The sequence below is a fragment of the Alexandromys fortis genome, unplaced genomic scaffold (assembly GCF_014885135.2).
Source record: "Alexandromys fortis isolate MF-2015 unplaced genomic scaffold, M_Fortis_MF-2015_v1.1 scaffold_107, whole genome shotgun sequence".
Lineage (NCBI taxonomy): Eukaryota > Metazoa > Chordata > Mammalia > Rodentia > Cricetidae > Alexandromys > Alexandromys fortis.
Genome location: NW_026067987.1, coordinates 796,342 through 819,180, shown reverse-complemented (window position 1 = coordinate 819,180; position 22,839 = coordinate 796,342). Strand labels below are relative to the sequence as shown.

At 43.6% G+C, this 22,839-nt stretch overlaps 1 protein-coding gene across 1 annotated transcript; it reads left to right on the top strand.

The window, feature by feature from the left end:
* Positions 1 to 9,895: 9,895 nt before the first annotated feature.
* Abracl (ABRA C-terminal like) lies at positions 9,896 to 21,721 on the top strand. The gene is made up of 3 exons (XM_050159504.1): positions 9,896 to 10,090; positions 15,055 to 15,121; positions 21,169 to 21,721. Exons 2-3 carry the CDS (start codon positions 15,061 to 15,063, stop codon positions 21,351 to 21,353), a joined length of 246 nt encoding a protein of 81 aa, XP_050015461.1. The 5' UTR covers positions 9,896 to 10,090; positions 15,055 to 15,060; the 3' UTR covers positions 21,354 to 21,721.
* Positions 21,722 to 22,839: the final 1,118 nt, after the last annotated feature.

Here is a 22,839-nt window from a genome sequence, read left to right as displayed (position 1 = left end):
AATCTAGTAGCTCAGTCCACAAGATTGGATGTCTCAGTTGGTTTTCAATATATACCAGAATCCCAAAGAAGGAGGCTCTGATGCCAGTGAAGGGACGGCAAAGAGCAAAAGCTTCCTTCTTCCATGCCCTTTATATAGGCTGCTACCAGAAGGTGTGGCCCAGATTAAAGGTGGATCTTTCCACCCCAAAAGATCTGGATTAAAAGTGTGTCTTCCCACTTCAAATGATTTAATAAAGAAAAAAAAAAACACACTTGGGAGATGTGGTATGTCTTTCTGTTTTTGTGTTGTTTTTATTGGTTGATGAATAAAATTGTTTTGGTCAATGGCTTAGCAGAGTAAAGTCAGACAGGAAATCTAGATACAGAGAGAGAGTAGACAGAGTCAAAGCTGCTGAAGGAGAAAGATGCCAGAACATTATCAGTAAGCCACAGCCTCATGGGTGGTGATACATAAATTACTATAAATGAGTTAATTTAAGATGTAAAAGCTAGATAGGAATATGCCTGAGCCATTGGCCAAACAGTGTTGTAATTATATAGTCTCTGTGTGATTATTTGGGTCTGGACGGCCAGGAAACTAAAACAAAGTCTCCACTTACACTTGGATTTTAGTTAATTTCATATGTAATAAAGTTGGCAACTAAGAATAGCCATCACACATACAAATTGTTGTTGTTGTTTGTTTGTTTCTTTGTTTTTGAGACAGATTCTTACTGTGAAGTTCTGACTGTTTTGGAACTCACTTTTTAGACCAGGCTGGCCTTGAACTCATGGGGATTCACCTGTTTCTGTTTCTCAAGTACTGGATTTAAAGGCATGCACCACTATGCCCCTTGTATACCAAAAATTTAAATATTTTTTCTTCTGTAGTTTATAATTAATGTAGACCTCTGTGTGATTCTCTGGGACTTAATAGAAGTCTATTTAAATTGTCTACTGATAAGATGACTCAGCAGGAATTTTACCGCTGACAAGATGACTCAGCAGGTCAAGGCACTTCCTGCCAATCCCTGGGGACCCGCTTAGTGAAGGAAAGGACTAACTTCTGCCAAGTACCCTTTGATCTTCACATGTGGACTGTGGCATAGGCTCATGTATGTGCACGAAACACACAAATAAATATAACTTGAAAGATTTTTAAAAAGGAAACTTGTTTAATTTTAGTGAAAATTTAAAAATATATTCTGTGTAAAATGGCAATTATACATCTAATTTTTAATTTTAAGTAGCCTGAAGGAGGTAGTTCAAGAGGTTAGATAGCCAATATTTGATCTGTTTAACTAAGCAGTTATTGAGTGCTCATTCTCAGCCAAGCATGGTGCCAAACTTTGCAAAGAATATTGAGATCGTGTCTACCCTCAAACCTTTGTAGTCTACTAAGTAGAAATTGCTATGATACAGTCTCTAACACAAAGTTAGTTAAACTTTGTTTTAAACAACAAATAGGCCAGGCATGGTGGAAAATGCCTATAACCCAACCACTCACAGATCAGAGGCAGAAGGATCCTGACTTCCTGGTTGGCATAGACTACGGGGGAGTTTGTGTCTCAAAGAATCAAAACACAAACCAGATGGTATGGTATGGACCTCTGTCCTCCAGAGTATCATCATGGTTCAGATCCCTGAGAAGAGAAGCTGCCATAACTACTGGACTGATGGTCTAGGTGGTGGAGAGAGACAAAGAAAAAAAAGAAATGTTTCAAGTTCAACCAGTTCCCCACCCACCCCCTTTTTTGTTTTTGTTTTGTTTGTTTTGTTTTTGTTTTTGAGGCAGTATTTTTCTGAGTAGCCCTGGCTGTTCTGGAACTCACTATATAGACCAGGCTGTCCTCAAACTCAGAGATCTGCCTGCCTCTGCCGCCTGAGTGCTGGGATTATAGGTGTGCGCCAGCACTGTCTTCTGGCTTTAGGTTCCCCTTCTCAGCGGAGCATATTAAGGATGCTTGGATTTCGGACCAGGAAGCTAAGCTCCTCTGTACAACAGAGGAGGGACCTGGCAGCTCCTGTACTCAGTCAGGCCTTGAGAATAGACAGAGGGCTAGGAGAGGTGGTGCGGGGGAGAGGGACTCAGGAGACCTCATTGGAGGGAGGAGGGAGGAGGGTAGTGAAATAAGAAACAGACAGAGGGAGGCATGTTGGATGAGGGCATTTCTTATTCCTTTATGTTTCTTCTGTTCCAGTGTAAATTACTATTGTTCTTTCATTTTGTGTGTGTGTGTGAGTATACGTGCATGTGTTCATATTGTATACATGTGTATATGTGTGGCAGTGGATGTGGAAACCAAAAGATAACCTCTGTGCCATTCCTCAGATACCATCCACCCTTTTATGAGACAAGGTTCTCTCTGGCTCAGAGCCCACTAACTAGGTTACATTGAATGAGCGGTGTTTTTCACGCCTGTTGTCCAGTGACCCACCAGATACTTCCATGGGCTCAGGTGAAGCATTGGCGGTTTTGATAAGCATGACCTTAAAAAAAAAAAAGTAATCCAGACAAATGTTATCAACTTCCCCACACGCGAGCGGTGCTATTTACCAGAAAGCTAGTGGTAGACTAACCCTGTATCACTCAGCTGCCTGACTGCCAAAATCAGTGATCTTAAAAGTCAGCAAAATGTAAGCAAAGTTAGAGTTTATTTAGATTTTCTCTCAGTCCTAGTAACTTTTCCAAGAACACATATTATCAAGCCTGGAGGCAGCCTGAGTGTCTGGGTCTCTTCTGCTTCACAGAGACACAGGGAGCTCAACACCAGAGCTGGCACGAAGCTAGTTTTGGATTTCAGTTGGCGAAGACCTAGTGGGAGGCAAGGACTCCTGAGGCAGAGGGAACAATCTGAGCAAAGGCAAGAAAGTGTTCAATAAACATTTACAGAATGAAAATGACCTCCACCCCACCCCGACACTAGATTCTGAGCCAGACTCAAGGACAGAATGTGCTCGTCACTGTGACAGATCTGTGGCTCTCGCAGATGGCACTGGAGGGTGAAGAATCTGGACAGGAGTGGGGGCCAAGCTGCAGAAGGTTTGAAAAGGCACAGTGGAAACTTTGCACATTCTTTAACAGAGATGAGCTGCTGAAGACTTTGAGTGGGGGTTTTACATGCTAAAAACTGTACTTCTTGCTGAAGTCCATGGGAGTCTGGTGCCGGAAGGCACAGAGCATCTCGAACACAACCTAACACGGACTCACACTCTTTTCCTGTGTCTGAAATTCTGTATTGCTGACACAAGATTCCCATGCCATCCTAGCTTACTTCCTATTGCTGTGATGAATACTGTGACCAAAAGCAACTTGGTCTCACTCTTCCAGTCCATTATGATGGGAAATCAGAACCAGCATTCCAGGAAGGAGCCTGGAGGCATGAACTGCAGAAGCCATGGCAGACTATTGCTTACTGGCTTGCTCCCCATGACTTGTTCAGCCTGATTTCTTCCATCACCTGAGACTACCTACCTTCCCAGGAGTAAAACAGTCTACAGTGGGCTAGACTTTTCTTCATCGATCATTAATCAGGAAGATGGCCCCAGTCTTGCCCAAAGACCAATCTGATGGAGGCATTTTCTCCACTGTGGTTCCCTCTTCCCAGATGACTCTAGTTTGTGTCAAGTTGAAAAACAATAACAAGAAACTAACCAGGACACATACATCAGGTTGGGGAGGGCTCGGGGGTCTGATGTCTGCAGCTATGAATTTCCTTCGTTTAGGACCTCAGGGTAGGAAAGGGCCAGCGAAGGCAAGGCAGGCAGGAAGGTAGAGTGATGGAATCCTGAAGCAAGGAGGTTGCTCTTTGTCTCTCAGCTCCATCTGCAGGCCGTCTCTCATCATCACAGACAGGATCCCTGTGCACAGGCGCTTTCTTCACTCCTCAGTTCCCTATCTGCCAGCAACAGCAAGCCTACCTGTGTTTCCCGGGGGCTTATCCTTTCTGGGATTTTATACAAATAGAATTACACGTGCGTATCCGTTTGTTCCTAGGTTTTCTCCCCTCACTGAGCACAGTGTTTTCAGATTCGCCCACCCTGTAGCATGAACCTCATTCTTTTACATGTGAACAACAGTCTACTGCATCTGTTGTACCATGCTGTGGGTATGTGGTCACGGCCGCATTGTTCCCAACTTTTGGCTATTATGGGTAATGCTGTTATGACAATTTATGTATGGGTTTTTACATATGCATATACTTGTAATACTTTCAAGTATGTAGGAATAGTAATGTCAAAAAGTATGTTTTAATAAACATACCTTTCTACTTCTTATCAGCAATGTGTAGGTGTCCAACTTCCCTACAACCCCACAAATACCTGTTATTTATTTATAAAGTAATCTTACTGCTGGATATGAAGATGTATTGTATAGTTTGGTTTTGGTTTGGGTGGAGGTGTTTGAATCCATGGCCTGTGTATGCCTCTGAGATACACTCTTAGCTTCTTTAGTCCTCTCTCTCTCTCTCTCTCTCTCTCTCTCTCTCTCTCTCTCTCTCTCTCTCTCTGTGTGTGTGTGTTTGACACAGAGTCTCACGTGACTCAGGAGGATTTCCAAATCTCTATGCAGTTGATGGCCTCGAACATGTAAAATTTCGGATTCCAGTTCCTATCAGCTGGGGTTCTAGGCTTGCACCACCACACCTGGTGAGAGAGAATCCCTCTTCCCAGATGACTCTAAGTTGTGCCAAGCTGACAAAAAAACTAGACAGCCCAGTGGCTATTTACCAAAAGCAACTTGCAGGTTCAATGTGATCTTTATCAAAATTAGATTCATCTTATAACTTGAAAGAAAAAACAGTCCTAAAATGCATATGGAAGCACAAAGACCTTGAATAGCCAAAGAATTCCTAAGCAGAAAGAGCAATGGCCTGGGTACATGATTTCAAATTATACTAGAGAATCTTATCATAGTGAAGCAAAAGACAATCAAACAGCCCAGCATGACACAAAGCAGCAAGAGATCAATGGAATAGGATACCCAGAAGAAAATCAGTGCTGTAAAAAAAGTGTTAAAACCACATGCTGGCAAAAAGACAGACACTTTAACAAATGGTGCCAGGAAAATGACATTCCCACATGCAGAAAGGTAAAATTAGATCTGTGCTTCTTACTCTGCTTAAAATCAACTCAAGGGTCTGGAGAGAGCTCAGCGGTTAAGAACACTAGCTGCTCTTTGAGAGGACCCAGGTTCAATTCCCAGCGGCCACACAGCAGCTCACAAATTGTCTGCAACTCTAGTTCCCAGGGATCTGATGTCTTCACACCAATGCACGCAAAATAAAGTTAAAATAAGTTATTAAAGAATCAACTCAAAGTAGATCAAAGATCTTACTGTAAAACCTCAAACTCTAAACTGCCAGGGGACAACAGGCAGGAACCTTTCAGGTTATGAGCATAGGCAAGGGCTTTCTGAGACAGACTATAATAGCTCAGGAAACAACAGCAAGAATTGACAAGCGGGGTGGCATGGGAGTAGAAAACTTCCACCCAGCAAAGGAAACAGCAGACAGAGTAAACTGCCTATCCCAAAACAGGAGAACAATCTTTCCAGTGATATTTCTGACAGGGCATCAAGAAAGACCTAAAAACATATAAAGAACTTCAAAAAAAAAAAATAAAAATAAAGAGCCCAAGCCCCAAACATCCAGTCATCAATGGGCAAATTAATTGAGCAAAAAACTCTCAGAGCAAATAAAAACAACCAAAACACATATGAAAAAATGCTCAAAATCCTTAGCTACAGGGAAACGCAAACCAAAACTACATGGAGCTTTCCCCCCCCCCTCTATTCAAGGGGTTATCTGGAAGGAAACAAGGGCTACAAAGCTGGCGAGGGCTTGGGGCAGAGTGAGGCAGGGCGGGGCTGGGGTGAGGAGGGGGTGGAGATGGGGGGGCGGCTCATACACTGCTGCTGGGAATGTAGACTAGTGCAGCTGTTGTGTAAGTATAGAGTGGTGGTTATTCAAAAAGCTAAAAACAGAAGTATGGTATGAACCAGCAGTACCACGCCCTGCGCATCCACCTAAAGAAATGGAGATCACCATTCCACAGAGACACTTGGCCATTCACATTCACTGGGCCCCATTGACAATGGCCAAGCTTTAGAATCAGTTTAGATGTTCCTCAACAGATGAATGGATAAAGGAAATGTGGAGCAGACACAGGGACGTTTCATGGGGCTGTAATGAAGAATGCAATCACATCTTCTGCAGAGACACAGCTGGGGCGTGAGACCAGCATGTTTAGCAAAATAAGGCGGGCTCAGAAGGAAAATGAGCACGCCTCTTCTCATACGCAACAATCTAGACAAAAGACACACGTGGCTTGGGCCTTAGTTAGGGTTTCTACCGCTGCCCTGAAACACCATAACCAAAAAGCAAGTTGGGGAGGAAAGGGCTTATTCTGCTTACACTTCCGCATCACGGTTCACCTTCACAGGAAGTCAGGATAGGAACTCAAGCAGGGCAGGAAACTGGAGACAGGACTGACTGATGCAGAGACCATGGAGGGGTGCTGCTTAGGCTTGCTCCTCGTGGCTTGCTCAGCCTACTTTCTTCTTCTTTTTTTTTAAATATTTATTTATTTATTTATTTATTTATTTATTTATTTATTTATTATGTATACAATATTCTGTCTGTGTGTGTGCCTGCATGCCAGAAGAGGGCACCAGACCCCCATTATAGATGGTTGTGAGCCACCATGTGGTTGCCGGGAATTGAACTCAGGACCTTTGGTAGAGCAGGCAATGCTCTTAACCTCTGAGCCATCTCTCCAGCCCCAGCCTACTTTCTAATAGAACCCAAGACCACCAACCCAGGAACGGCATCACCCACAATGGGCTGTGCCCACCCCCATCAATAACTACTTAAAAAAAAAATACCCTGCAGGCTTGCCTGCAATCCATCTTGCTTTCTTAATTGAGGTTCCCTCCTCTCAGATGATTTTTAGGTTGTGTCAAGTTGACAAAAAACTAGCCAGGACAAGATGAAAGTAGAAGGGGGCTATGCTGGGAGAGGAAGCAGTCCAAAGGCAGATGAAAAAGAATGAGAGCGGATAATGAAGGACAGAAGGACAAATGTCACAGTTTTCTTTCACGTGTGGAATCTGTAAGTGTGTGTATATTTAAGTAGAAGAACTACGTGGGAAGTGTAAAGTAGAAGAAAGTAGTGGAAATTATGAACTAAGTACAACAATACAATGTATGAAAATGACAAAATTAAACCTATTACTTTATACACTAAAAAAAAAATCTATGAATCCACCCATGGCAGGCCAAATGGATGGTAGTTTATATAGACTGAGTTAAATAAGGCCATTATTGAAGTTAAGTTTACATGTTTATTTTTCAATTTGGCTATAGAAAAATATAAATTTATGTATGTATATATATATAAACAAAAATATTACACATATAGATCACAATTCTATTTCTACTGGATAGTGTTTATCTGTACTCTGCAATTAAATAAATGAATAAGCTTGTCTTAGTATTTATATGAACATTATTACTGTCCAGGTGCTTTTTTTAAAAGTCAACATCATACCTAGTCGGCCACTTTGTAACTTTCCATGTTGGCATACTGTTGCCAGCTGTCTTTGATAATTAATAAATGCTTCTGGACTAATTGCTAAAGCTTCATTCTTTGTCTTTCCAGGTTAAAGTTCATTTGTTTACATTGTACATGACAACATTTCTACAAGAAAACAGCAAAAGTCTGAATGAGAACTGAAAGTGGATGATTTGAATGTAGAAAGTATTTTTTCATGATTTCTTTCATCAGACTTTTCTTCAAAGCTGGGGTTGGTGGCACACCTTTTCAGCCCCAGCACTCTGCAGGTAGAAGCAGGTGGATCTGCGTGAGTTCAAGGCTAGCCTGGTCTACATGGCAAGTGCCAGGTCAGCCAGGGCTGCATGGTGAGAACGTGTCTAAAACAAAACAAAAACCACAAGCTACTTTTTTGAATTAAAATTCTTTGTTCAGTAGGTTAATATGAAATTTACTATTCCTTCTGTGGATTACCTGGAACATATGTACAAGTAGTATATATTTTTTAAAAGAGTAAATCATTTAATTAATTAATTAAATAATTAGAGGTTTGATATTATATAGCCAAGACTGGTCTTCCCTTGCTTTGAGTTTGAGATTGATTTTGGATTCCTGATCCTCCTGACTTCACCTGCCTAGAGTTGGGCTCACATGTACACTACCATGCCCGACTGAGAGTAAATTAAGTATTGAAGGAACTTTTTTTTTACTTACTTAGATAAAATAATCTATTTTACTTTTCCTTTGTTCACAGAGTAGGGGGTAACTGCATCATCAGAGCAGAAGCGATTCTACAGTGTAGGCAGCCTTGTAGTGCGGACTTGCTTGGGGAATTGATAAATATGGTATTTTGCCTTAATGATAACTTTTTTGCATTAGGTATACTTTGAAAGACATAGGCTATAAATTTCCATCTTCTATCAGAGGACAAAAATGGGCCTCAAGGGATCTTGGAGTTACCTTCATCTTCTTCTGATGGGAGAAATAGAAGAAGAATGTGCCGGTTTGCTGGTCAGTTACAGGACAGCAACCCATTCAGGCTCACACTGCATTGACAGACCTCGACCCTGTAGGGCAACTAGGCCACAGCTTGGGGAGCGTATGGACACAGCAGCAGTCAGGGGACTAAGCTATTCCCACATCCCCAGAAAGCAAGCAGATCTTTGGGACCCTCCACAGTAGCAGCTTCTCTCAGGCTGTCCTTCCACCTCCCCCAACCTCCGCAATCCCTTCACCCGACTCCACCCACTTCCTGAGCTCGCTCGCGCCCCCCCCTTTCTCTCTCTCTGTCTCTGTCTCTGTCTCTGTCTCTGTCTCTCTCTCTCTCTCTCTCTCTCTCTCTCTCTCTCTCCCTCCCCCCCCTCTTCCTCCCTGGTTCCTGCGTGGCCACGTTTTTTTGCTTAATGAAAATCCGTTTTGGGTCTCTGGCTGGACCTGGCCTTTTTCAGCCTCAATCCAGATGGCTCATTCTCCATATTCGCCGCATTAGATTTCAAAGGGAGACTTTGGTGCTAATGATCAGACTTCCTGTTTGATGAGACCTATCTGATAGATCCTTGTTCTTCAAGACCAGGTTTGTGGGGTGGCAAAGACTTGGCTTTTTGAGACATAGCTCTACATAGCTCCATATAGTCTCTCAAAATAGCTGTTCCGGAGCTCACCAGGCTGGCCTGGAACTTGCGGAGATCAGCCTGCCTCTGGGATTAAAGTCTTAGGCCACTAAAACACTGGTGACTTGGACAATAAATTGGAGTTGGAAAGAGAAATTTTCTTCGTAGTTACAATCGAAACTACTGTAAAAAACAATTTGGGTTGACTTTCTTTTTTAGAAAACTCTGGGCAGGACGAGTATATTACACACACGATGGGAATAAAGAAAATGTGAATAATTTGAATTATGAACTTGAATGTGGAAAACAATGTTCTGTCCCAAGATCAAGAACCACGTTTGTCCAATTCAGCAGAACAAACTGGCCTTGAAGAATGCAAGTGTTTGCAAATCGGACAGTTCAGAGTTTTTTTTTTTTTTTTTTTTTTTTTTTTTTTTTTTTTTTTTTTTTTTTTTTTTTTTTGTCGTTTCTTGAGCCTCACGCTCTTGGCATACAGAAGAACCCATGTGAGTCACGGTTTTCCTAGGAGACCTTAGTATTCAGCTTGTGGGGCGCTTTATCTCTTGTTGGGTAAGATATCCTGGCAGAAGATCAATGCCCAGTATTAGATGCATTAGGCTGCGGGTCCTGCCTCGGCAGGATGGAGAGAGGTGGTGTTACTTTGGGTCCGCATTCCTAGAAGCCTGCCTCCAGCTCTGGCGTCTGCTCTGGGTGCCTCCTCCTAGGCGTGTCCCCCCGGAGAGTGGGCGGCCCCTTTCCTGAGAGCACTTAGTCTCACTTGGCCCCCCACGCCTCTCCTTCTCCCCTCCCTCTTCCACCTCAGCCTTTCTTTTCGCCCGGGCCACTTCCTTCTTCTGCCTGTTCCTCCCCAGGGTGCGGAAGCAGAGAACCCGATCCAGACCCACGCGGCAGCTGCTCTTCGGTGAAGAAGGAAACAATCAGAGAGGTGAGCGAGTCCGGGGAGGGAAGGCTGGACCACGGTCTCGGGGTGGGGGGTGGGGGCGAGTACCGGGTTAGGGTGGGAACGCCGGGGTGCTGAGGTGTGGCTGGACCGGCCCCGGGCATTCGCTCCCCACTTCCCGTGCTCCACTCGTGGGCACCCCACTCGGCCGGCACACTTCCGCACTGGGCTCACGTGACGTTTTGCCGGGCGGGGCTGACCGGGAAAGGAGCAGCCCGAACCGATGTTTGCAGCGGTGCAATGTGTGGGTTTTGCACTTGGCATCGGTTTGTGGTGCGGTTCTGCAGAGCTGGGTGGGGAAGGGCTGGAGGGGGTCCCGGAGGAATAAAGCGGCGTCAGGACAGTGTCCTCTGCAGTGCGGAGGGCGAGTAAGTGAGGGGATGCGGGACTCGTGGGGACCCCGGGCAGCGCCCTTGGGTGCTCTGGGGGACCCAGGACGGGTGAGTTGAGGAGACAAAGGCCTCCGGACTAAGCCCTTCCTGTGGTCCGGGACTCCGCGACCCTGTTCCACCAGTTAAGAGTTGAGCGTGTGGTACCCGCAGGCCCCAGGTTTTGGGGACCCATATTTGGCCAGCCCTCAAACTTGTGGGAGGGAATGACCAAATAAGGAGTGTGCTCCATCCAACGAAAAGGGAGAAAGGTACCGGGTCAGCCTTTGGCCCGCGCCAGCTGTTCGAGATAGAATTGAGTCTGGAAGAGCGCCCAGCTCTCGTGTAAAGTTGGCTGCGGATTCCCAGGGGAGGCGACTCCAGTAGGCTTTATTTCCTTGACCTATTGCCTTTGGAGCTTTAATGCATAACTAGAAGACGCTTCAGACGTACCTCTCCAAATGTGTATTGTTGGCGCTTTGCCGCGTTTGCCACAGCCCTACTCTTTGTGAGACCCACACAGACAGCCCAATTAGAGTCTGTGACAGTTAAGCAGCCCGGCTAACATCTGCCACTGCCATTCTTCTGGCCCAGCCTCTCACAGACAGGGTCTTTTTTCTTAGGCTTGCTCTGCTTCTGACCTCTCATTGTTCTTGATCTCGCTCACTGCAGTCGAAGGGGGTCTGTCCTGCTTTTAGAGTGCCATGGGTCTTCCAAAGATTGTATAATGTGGATGCTTTCTTCTTTGTCCCTCCCATAATAAGTGACTAAAACATGCCAAGTTGTGTATGCTAGCAGTAGTAAACCTGTTATTTTCCTATTCATAGGGGTCCAGACAGGGAGCCTTTTCTTGCTTTGCAAATGATCCGCCTTAATAAGTACTCAGTATATGATATTACATAAGAATACACTATTATAGTAGGTTCATTTGCATAATAGCGAAGGAAGGGGAAGAAGTGGCAAAGTGATGTGTTAGGAACAGCGCTTTGTGGCGTTAACCATTGTGAGGTTTGTTTCATTCTCAATAAAACGGGGTAGGTACTAAGTGCTCTGTCGTGTTCTTAGCATTTTATGAATTAGGGTAGCTGAATGGATGGATCAGTGCTTATGGGCACTTGCTGCGGAGCCTTATGACCAGAGTTTGATCCCTGGGGCCCTCATGGGAAGCCCATTAGCTCTGTCTGACCTCCACATTCACACCCTCCCAAAATAAATAAATGCAAAAAAAATTTTTATTAAAAATAAATTAACTCAGAGAAGGAGCCTGGTGTGTAGTTAATTATAAAGAAATGCCCCTTGCCTTCCCTCCTGAAAACTGGATAAGTGCCCATTTTAATGTAAGCGGTTATCATACCGCACGTAAGAGAGGGCCTTCCTCTTTGTTTCTCATTGTTAAATGGTATATAAAACCGAAGTATCTCCTTGGTGTCCAAAGAGACAGACGATGTTGAAGAGAGAAATACACGGATAGGAGACGCCAAAGTCTCTGACCTGGGGTGTTTCAATCTCCCTTCAATCCTGGTTGGCTCTTTTCTTTTTTTTTTTTTCCTCTTTTCATTCTCACAAATCCGTACTTCCTGAAACAGGCCAGTTTGGTAGAGAATTTTTATGCGGCTCCCAAATCTCGTCTTGTGTTGTTCTCCTACGCCTGCGTACGTGTGCATGCAGGTGTATCTTGAACGTGAGTGTTCAGGTGCAGATGTAAGCGTGGACACTCAGAAGTCTGAGGACAATCTCAGGTGTCATCCTCGAGGATGCCACCACCTACCTCCTTTGAGACAGGTTCTCTCAGTGGCCTGGAGTCTACCATTATGCTAGGCTGGTTGGCTGTGGAGCTGGGTGCCCCCCTCCCATATCTGTCTCCCCAGATACCACACCCAACATTTTTATAAAGGTTCTGGGGCTCGAACACAGGAACCTTGTGCTTGCAAAGCAAGTATTTTACTAACTGAGCCATTCCTCCAGCCTTCAGATCTGCTTTCCTGGTGTCGCTGTTCATCCTAACCAATAGGACAACACCCAACAAGACTATGTATAGAAGTACATTAAAGGATGTCATTTTTTAAAATATGGTTGGTTGCTTTTTAAATAATAGTTCATTAGGCTAGCTTTTTGGATCAATAGTCTTCAGCATGCAAGTAAAGAAACTCATACAAAACACATACACATTATAAACAGGGAAAATGTCATTGGTTCCTATAACCAAAATATCCAGGATCAGGAACAGGCGGAGTCATTTTCCTTCTGCTGGATTTCCCAGTCAAATCTTCCCATAGGGTAACCATTTACTCTGGGGCTGCAACCTCACATCTTAGAACCAGTGGAAAGGGAGTTATTTACTAATAGTCTAGCAAAATCTTAGGGTTGAACTTGACTGTTCTGAATGAGAGTATTTGTCCTGGGACCTCCACATATGTGCGCCCCACCCCCAAATAAATAAATGTTTTAAAGCTTAAAACTAGAAGAGTTACATGAATTGACTCAGATGAGGAACCTGAGGCCTCTGACCAATCCTACTGACTCAGGTTCACTTCCGGAGAGGGGACTGCTCTGTCCACACACATGACTTCAGAGTAAAGACAGAACTGTTGTCCCCAAACAAACAAAACACAGACTGCTTGTGCCAGAGTGGGAAACAGTACGGACGCCACCCCACCCCCAAATAGCAGCTGGCCACCGCTGACACAGACAGGTTTATTCTACATCCTCTGGGGGATATTTTAGCCTTTTAATGTCCTTTCTAAATTGTGCCATGCTTTCACCAACACAAAAATCCTTAAGAGAGCAGCACAATTTTTTTTTTTTTTTTTTGGACAGGGTTTCTCTGTATAGCCCTGGCTGTCCTGGAACTTGCTCTGTAGACCAGGCGATCTCGAACTCACAGAGATCCACCAGCCTCTGCCTCCTACGCACTGGGATTAAAGGCATGCACCACCATACCGGGCTTGGATAGTATAATTATTAATAACAAGTTTTAGAAAGTTGCATTTAATCGACGATTTTGCATTTTCCTGTAGTGTCGGCCCCTTGAACTACAATGTTCATGCAAACAACAGCAGATGGTAGGGGCAATTTTAATTATCCGCCGACAGGAAATACGGTGTCCCAATCAGTATCGTCTCAGCAGGTGGTATCCAGTTGGAGGTGCCGCTCTTACTTTAGAAGCTACCAGGAATGAATAATAATCAATCCGGATGAAGTTGTTTCTATCGGGTCATCACCTGGAAGGAAACAGTGGAACAGCTCCACCTTTTAGCTCCTATTCAGCCTGGAGAACCTCTCTTGAGAAAGACTGAATCCATGTCCCTCCTGCCCAGTCACTCCCTGCCCAGTCAGTCGTACTTGCTGGTCTCTGCTGGTGGTGTTCTCTCCCCTCCTGCCTTTGATTGTTCTTGTTCGTGAGGCAGTGTTTGTGCTGGGTGTGCTAACAAGGAATATTTAAGTCAGATCTCTGTGGAGAGCATTTTCCTTCTAGCTAGAAAACCCCCAAAACCAGTAATTCCATCCGAGTGAAAAAAAAAGAGGCGTACAGTGTGGTGGTAAGACCCAGTAGGGGAGCGCTCCTCAGATTAGGGAATGCTTTCTGGGGGGTGTTCCATCCAAGCTGGGACTGATTCATGAGCCTCAGGAGGGGAATGGCAGTAACCTGAGCAGAACAGAGCGTGCAGAGAAGGCCAGCGGTATTGCCAGGGATAGTTGAGGACTAGAAAAATTCCTGCCGCTGCAGCTTAGCGCTCAGGCGTACAGTGGAGGAGGCTGGACCAGAGGCCAGAATCCAGCCTGTGGAAGATGCAGCAAGCCACAGAGGAGTTAACATGACTTATGGGGCTCAGCTCGTATTGATCTGGACTCTTCACGATGGGAAACGAATGGGCTTCACTATAAGCTGTGCAGTGCAGTCAGCTTTCATGGGCAGAATCCAGAGAAGGGTGCGAGGTAGGTGCCTGTGTGTGAACTGGAAGTTATCACTGCACTGACCGGAGGCTATTCAGGTGGCCCTGCATGGGTCGGGATTACCGCTAGACCCCAGGCTCCTGAAGAGCAGGGAGCATGTATTTATCTTGGCCTCTCTGTCTCCTAGCTCAGCGCCTGCCCCAGCTGTGCCTTGGGCTTTCTCCTTTGTCTCCATAATTTTCCATTTACTTTTCCCATTTGTCCACTTGATCCACCCCGTCATCTCCAAAAAGGAACCTGCCTGTAATGCCTTGGACCCAGTGCCGAGAGAACGCTTGCCATGTTGCTCTTTGTTGGAGGCCTTTCTCTGCCTTAAGCATGGATCCCATTACCTTTTGTAGTTTGGGTGCTTAAGCAGAACTCTGTGATAAGATGTGCAAGGAGTAATGCCGTGGTGAGGAGAGAGGCCATCTTCTCCCTAGTAGCCAGGAGTGGGGCAACAGAGAGGGAAGGTCTATAGGTCGAGGGAAATTACTTCATTATGTTCAAGTGCATTACTTCGTACAAGTAGAAAGGGGGCGTGGTCAATAATAGTGACAAGCTTCATGAGAAGGAGAAGGACCCTTGGGTTGCTGTGCCTGATGGGGTAGAGAAATGGCTGTAATAAAGGCTTCTTTTCTCTTCCAGTCCGCAATGAATGTGGATCATGAGGTGAACCTCCTAGTAGAGGAAATTCGACGTCTGGGGTCTAAGAGTAAGTATTCTAACGCAGGGTGTTTCCTCTGAGTGCACTCCTAGACGGGCGTTCTGGAGCAGCTGCCCAGGACTTAGGGTACAGTGCACACTCGGTTCACAGCCCGAGACGGTGATGCTCTTAGCTTTCTTTCAAGGGGTATTTGAGACATGGGGCTGTTGGGGTGTTGGGTTTCCGAGGCAGAGAGTAGCTGAGATGTTTTGTTGGTTTTTGAATTGAAAACTCCCTGAGCTTCTTTTGTTTGCATTAAAGACTGGCATTTGAGTTAGGTTGAATTATTTTTTTTTTGGCTGTTAAAATTTTTGTTTTCTGCCTTATTTTATAAATTTACAAGTGACTAGAGATTTAGAGGGAAATTACACTAAATTGTATTAGTCAGGCCCCTCCAGGGCAACAGAACTTATAGAACAAATCTATATATGTATAGAAAGGGGATTTATTAGAATCCTTACAGGTTGTGGTCCAGTAGCCCAGCAATGGCTGTCTACTAATGGAAGGTACAAGAATCCAGTAGTTATTCAGTCCCAGCTCGTCTTCAGTAGATGCCAGAATTCCGAAGAATAAGGCTCTGCTGTCAGTGAGGAAATAGATTTGCCAGTGAGAGAAAGTAGGCAAAGAGAGCAAGCTTCCTTCTTCCATGCCCTGTATATTGGTATTGGTATTGGCTGCCAGCAGAAGGTGTGGCCCAGATTAAAGGTGGATCTTCCCACCTCCAAAGGTCTGGATTAGAAGTGGGCCTTTCCACTTCAAATGATTTAATTAAGAATAAAAACCTCTCACAAGTGTACCCAGCTACTTAAGTTTTATTTGAATTAATTCTAGATGGAGTCAAATTGACAACCAAGAATAGCCATCACAATTTTCTTTATTTTCTATAAATTCTTGGGATTTGTACAATTTCAAACATAATAGTAAAATAAACCAACTGATTCTTTTTTGGTGTCTTTGACTTCATTGGCCAAGCAGCTATTGTGAATATTGTGAGGATAATGTGTAAAATTGGTGTGTGTCGTCTTTCTCCTAAGTAGTATTAAAATGGTTGTATTTGTAGCATGAGATATTTGCTACATCTGAGATGTACAGGATTGGAGAGCATACTGAATGTAAGAACAATGAGCATATGGAATTCAAAGTTTTAAACTTATTATATAAATGAAAACTAATGTTCCAGAGTATCTCATAAACAAACGTTGTCATTTCAGCACTCGGGAGGTGGAGGCAGGAGGATGACAAATTGAAGGCCACACTGGCCTGCACAATGAAACCCTATCTCAAACAAACAAACAAAAGAAGCTATGTCATTACAGCTTGAGTCTTCTTAGAATTGTTTGCTTATGAATTACAAATCCTTTAATCTAGAAGGATAGACACACTTTCAAAACTTGCACTAAGCTGTTATTTTTTACTGTGTCTTGTGTTAGATGTCTTCCTTTTCTCTGTGTATGTGCACAGCTGTGTACATGCATGGAGAAGCCAAACGTTAATCTTGGGCATTATTCTTTGGGACTTCTCTTGAGTGTTGTTTTTATTTTTATTTTTTTGAGACAAGGTCTCTCGTTGGGTCATGGGGCTCACCAAACAGACTAAGCTGATTGGCTAGGGAGCCCCAGAACCTCTCTGTCTTTACCTCTTCAGTGTGCAACCCCCCTTTTCTTGTTGGTTCTGGTAATTGAATTCAAGTCCCCAGGCTTGCACAGGCAAGGACTTCATCTATTTAGCTATCTCGCCAGCCCCCTGCATTGTTTTCTCTTCTTGCTGTAGCCAGTTACCACAGACTTAGCAATGGCAAAGCAAGATGTTTAACACCAGGACACATTTCCTATTTTGTGTAGTTCAGGCGCTTTCCAGGCTCAGATCCAGGTGCTGGCTGACTTCAATCCTTTCTGGAGGGTTTTGCGGAGACTGTTTGTAGTTCCTTATTTTTGCTCTTCTGTAGCTGCCTGTATTCCTTTGCACCAGTAGCACTGTAGGGAACCGGGTGTCCTCACTCTCCCATTCTTAAGAACTCCCAGGATTCCATATTAATGGATCCAGATAATCCAGGATAATGTCCCATTTTAGAGCCCTTACTTCATCACATTTGTAAAATTCCTTTTGCTTTCTAAGGTAATGTTCTCCAAGTTCTACAGAATAGAACATGGATTATTTTGGGGTGGCGATATTCTCCCAGCCCCCTTTGGCGGACCTGGTATAGAATTCATGCTCAGACATGCTAAGCAGGTGCTCCACCACGGAGCCAGTCCCAGCTTCCTCCTCCTTGAGCCGTCTCTAGTCTTTTTATTTGGACATCATAACTGAAATGTCAAGACAGACATATGGAAGTGTGTTTGAGGTCACAGCCACATGCGTTTAATCATTTTATCACTGACTGATACTTCTCTCCCGTATGCGCCAAGCCCTGTTTAAGTACATGTGACATAGGCATGTTCTTTTTCTTCAAGCATCTTATTACTTAATTGATGAAAATACCTAAAAATTGATGAGGCAATTATCAGAAAAAAAAAATGGCTTGCCAGACTGTGAAGTGCTGGCATTCAGTTCAAGATAGTTCCAGGGCCATAGATTAGCGATGACTGTAGAGTTGGGGGCACATACTTGGTTAAGCCTAGACTAGGTGGTACTTGGATGTGTAGAAGCATAGGCAGGTGAGTTGAGGAGGGGATATGTGAGCTGAACTAGGAATGGGAATGAACTGAAGCTTGTGCAGGACACTGAAAAGACACTGGAGAGTGTAATTTATTAATATTTGGGTCCTCAGGCAAACCAAATCTTTTCCTAACTTTACTCTTCTCTTACCCCTCACTGTACCCATGTCTGGGGAGGGGTGTCTGATTTTCACTAATGCCACCCCATTTGTGTTCTTCTCCGACATCTCCTGGGTCTCTCCAGCTCCAGTAGGGTCACATTACTTGGAATTAGTATGTTTGGATTGTTAAGAGTGTATTCCCAACGATTTGCAGACTGTTCCTATTCACGGCAACCTGGTGTTCGCTGGTCAGGTTCAGCTGGCCTTAAAATTCTAACCTTTGCACTCCTAAAGAGTGTCAGTGTTCTACTCGGGCGATCTGAAGCTCCATTTCAAAACGAGCAGCTTTACAAATTACAAGACAAGGTCATTAGCATAACATCCATATGCATGAAAATCCTTTAAATTTCACAGACGTACTAGAACACCTTGACTTCATTGTTGGCAAAAGATGACTGATCGAGTTGGAAAGCAGATATGGAACTATGCCATCTTCTGACATGTGATGGTTATTTTACTTGAGGCTGGAGTGATTTTGATTAATCTACAGATGAAGTATGCGCTCCTACTAAAAACTGATGATTCTGTTTCTTTGTCTGTTTCTTTGAAAGTCCGAATCTTTAAAGTCTCATTTTTCATCCAGTTAGAGAAGATGAAGTGGAGACTATGATTACTTGGAGATTTAAATTCTTTCATCCAACAAGAATTCTTGAGTACCCACTTTGGGCTTAAGTATAGAGACTATAGAATTGAAAAAGAGATTCTATTTCGGTCCTTAAGGTCTTCTTGAGGCAGCTGGAAGATGAACAGACTGGAAGTATACTGGGAAGAGGTTGTGGGCTTAGTTAGCTGTGATGATACTTGCCTGTAATCCCAGCTTTTGGTAGGTCATGGCCACCCAGGATTAATGAGACCTTTTCTGAAAGTTTTTTAAAAGAAGGGCATGTCGGAAGCTGGACTCCAGTCAGACTTGTTCTTATACTTGCTGGGTGATCTTGTGTATCTTATCACATTTCTGTATCTTGGTTTCTTTATTTGTCTAATAATAATGTTTGGTTAATCCAGACGCTTTTCATTTTAAAGTCTCTAAAATAGAATGCATTTTGTTGTTATATTTGTCTTTTTGAGACAGGATTTCTCTGTGTTACAGCCTTGACTGTCCTGGAACTAATACTGTAGACCAGACTATCCTTGAACTCAAAGAGATTTTCTTGCCTCTGCCTCCTGAGTGCAGGGATTAAAGGTGTGCACCAACACTGTCTGGCTTAGAATGTATCTTAATATTGCTTTGCTTTATTGAACTTGGCAGTTTAATTGGATATAAAATAATGGTGCGTCTTGAAACCAATGGTGTCTTTTCTTACACGAAATGAGGATTAAGTGCATTTTAATGACTGTAAAGTTCACTTAACAGTTCTAGGAACATAGCAAGTACTCAGTAAACACTGCCTAATGTTACTGAAGTTGATGGTGTGTGCTTTAATAGCCACAGAGTTTAGTAAGAAGAGATAACTAGTGGGATTGAGAATTGTGAAGGAAGTCTTAAGGAAGGTTACAGTTGACTCTGTTCTTGAATAAAGGCATTTAGGTAGAGAAGAGGGTCTGGAATGCTGCGCTGATAACTCACTATGGGTACAGTTACAAAAGCCAGGTCTCCTGGGCAATGACAAACAGTTCATTATGACTAAATCCAAACATAAAGTTAAAGAAGACCAGGCAAGCGTTGGATGCTCAGCAACAGAGAGATAAAGAGAGGCCATGCTCTTCGCTTTATTTTGAAGATGCCGGGGACCATTGGAAGCTTAACGTAGAATAGTATGCATCAGATTTGCATCTTATAAAATGTCTTCCGTATGTTTTATTTCCCATTAATGTGAATGGTATGTTGGGGGCAAAAACAGGGAGAGGGAGACTGGTGAGGAGTAACCAGTTACAGCTTGAAGTTATCTGGGTGCACAACAATTAGAGCTTCAACTCAGCAATGCACGGCCATTGGAGATAAGCAGATAGAATTACAAAGACACAAGGAAGGTGTAGTCACCTGAGTATTTGTCAGATTGAAGGACAAGAAGGAAGGAGAACTCTAGGATTATACCCAAATTCCTGCATTTGGTACCTTAACATGTATTGTAAATTGGAGTTTACTATTCTGGCAAGTTTTTAGATGGCTTTACTGATACCAAGTCCATTCACTCTGCACAGTCCTGCCAAGTGCGTTTTCACTTTCCTTTGCTGGATGTGGTAACAGAAGGCCAACACTTGAGGGCTGTCCAAGACTAGCCAGCGCCTTTACTTACATCAACCCATCAGCAGTTGACAGCTTCTTAAACAGCAGACCTACTTTTCATCTAGTTTTTAATAAATATCTTATAAACTGATATCCATGAGAGATAATCCTGTAAAAATGTCTGGGTCTCCCCCCAGGAACTGAGATTCAGTGGTCATAACAGACAGATATGCGCCGTTTTAAGGCCTTCACTCCAAGCCTGGACACTGAGTATGTTCATAACATGCTCTTTTCCTTCCATTTCTTGTCTTTATTAACCTGGCAGCCAACAGAATTTTATTTTTCAAAAGGATTTATTTCTTAAAATTTTATTTTTAAATCAAATGTGTAAATTTTTGTGGGTGTTTTGCCAGCATGTATGTGTATGCACCGCATTCATGCCTGGTGTCCATAGAGGTCAGGAGAGGGCATCGGATCCTCTGGAACTGGAGTGACAAATAGTTATGAGTGGCTATGTGGATGCTGGGAATTGAACCCTGGGTCCTCAAAAAGAACACAGCCAGTGTTCTTCACTGCTGAGCCATCTTTCTAGTCCCAACTAACAATTTTGAATATCAAAACTGAGAAAAATTCATCTACAGCCTTCCGAACACACACACACACACATACACACACACACACACACACACACACACACACACACACACACACACACACTATATAAACTTTGAGACAGGGTCTCACTATGTAGCCCTGGCTGGATTCACACTTGATATGTAGACCAACCTGGCTTTGAACTCACAGAGCTCTGCCTGATTCTGCCTCTTGAGTGCTGAGATTGAAGGTGTGCATCACCACGACTGACCCCACTCACCTTTCATAAATGCTTCTTTCTGTCCTTCAGTCTTTGTCTACAAAGCATACCATGTTTGTTCTGCTACTTGAGTGTAGGTAGAGGCTTCGTGTTTTATTTTAATCTTGGCTACCCCTGAGTAGATGTTTTCCGAAGATGCCCCAAGTTTGCCATCCATGGAGGCAAGACACGTTTACTAACAGTTGTGTTTCTGCAATTAGATGCCGATGGGAAGTTAAGCGTGAAGTTCGGGGTCCTCTTCCAAGACGACAGATGTGCCAACCTCTTTGAAGCATTGGTAGGAACTCTGAAAGCCGCAAAGCGAAGAAAGATTGTTACATACACAGGAGAACTGCTTTTGCAGGGTGTTCACGACAATGTTGACATTGTACTGCTACAAGATTAATGTGGTTTGCGTATCTTCGTATCTCCGGTAAACTGGAATAATTAAGTCAAAAGACAAACATACGCTTCCTTATGTATTTTTATAGGACTTTGTAAACAAGGGGGACTCATTGAAAAGTCCTGTTTTTATACCTTGAAACATTACACTGTAAAATAAACAAAACCTATTATTTTTCTTAAGAATGTGATTGGGAAATGCAGGCAATGAAACATTTTTGGAGATGTGAGAGGAGTTTTTGTTTTTCTTGATTTATTCTTGGAGAATTTCTACAGGCACTTGACATTCTGTCAAAGCAAGAGGCAAATTGAAGATCAGCTGCCATGAGGAACGCTGTGTTTATGTAATAAAAACATGTAACTGCCTTTAAATTCGTGATAGCTGTGTTTTGTCATTAAGTATGAGTGTGCCTCTTACAATTGAGATTTTGTATCAAAATTAGGTCACTGTAGTAAAAATGACCTTAATCTAGAAAAAAAAAATCTTAAAACCCACAAAGTTAACTAAATAAGAATTATGGTTTTGATGTGGATGCAAACTTAGCCCCCAAGTCAGGGGAAATGGCAAAAAACTCCCTCTTTACCTTTCTGTTAGATTCAAACAATAGGAAGTGTTGGAGGAGGGTTGCTTGTAGGTTTCCCAACTAGCTTAGACCCGAAACAATCACACAAAAACTGTATTAATTAAATCACAGCTTGGCCCATTAGCTCTAGCTTCTTATTGGCTAACTCTTACATATTAATCTGTGTATGTATAGTAAGGAGAGCGGGTCCTTTTGTTTCGTCCTGCCCGGCTAGCTTAACCCCCAAAATAACCACTGTATTCATTTAAATACTGCCTGGCCCGTTATCTCCAGCCCCTTATTGGCTAACTCTCACATATTAGTTTAACCCATCTCCATTAATATGTATTGCCACTTGACTGTGGCTTACCAGCATAAGTCTAACCAGTGTCTGTCTTGGGCAGAAGAACCAAGGCAGCTGCCACACTGCCCTTCTTCCCAGCATTCAGTTCAGCCTACTCCACCTATCTAAATTCTGCCCTATCAAAAGGCCAAGGCAGTTTCTTTATTCAACCAATAAAAGCAACACATAGATAGAAGAACCTCCTGCACCATGAATCGCCATGTGAGAGTGGCTCCATGGCTTCTCTCTGACTCAGTCCTCCTTCTCCCAGCATACAGCCTAGTTTTTCCTGCCTACCTAAGTTCTGCCTTGCTATAGGTCCAGAGCAGTTTCTTTATTCATTAATGGTATTCACAGCACACAGAGGGGAATCCCATATCAAGGAAGCTCTCTGTGATTGCACGGTGCAGCCACAGCACGTGGCTGAAGATGACGGAGACCGTCAAGCAGGGTTCTGTCAGTGAAGGCCACAGTGTCCAGAGTGCTCATCCTAGAGTAGGCAGGTTGGACATTGAGAAGTGACAAGAAAGATGGGACAAAGTGAGGACTATAGCAGGGGCGTGTGTTACCAAGGCAGGATCTTG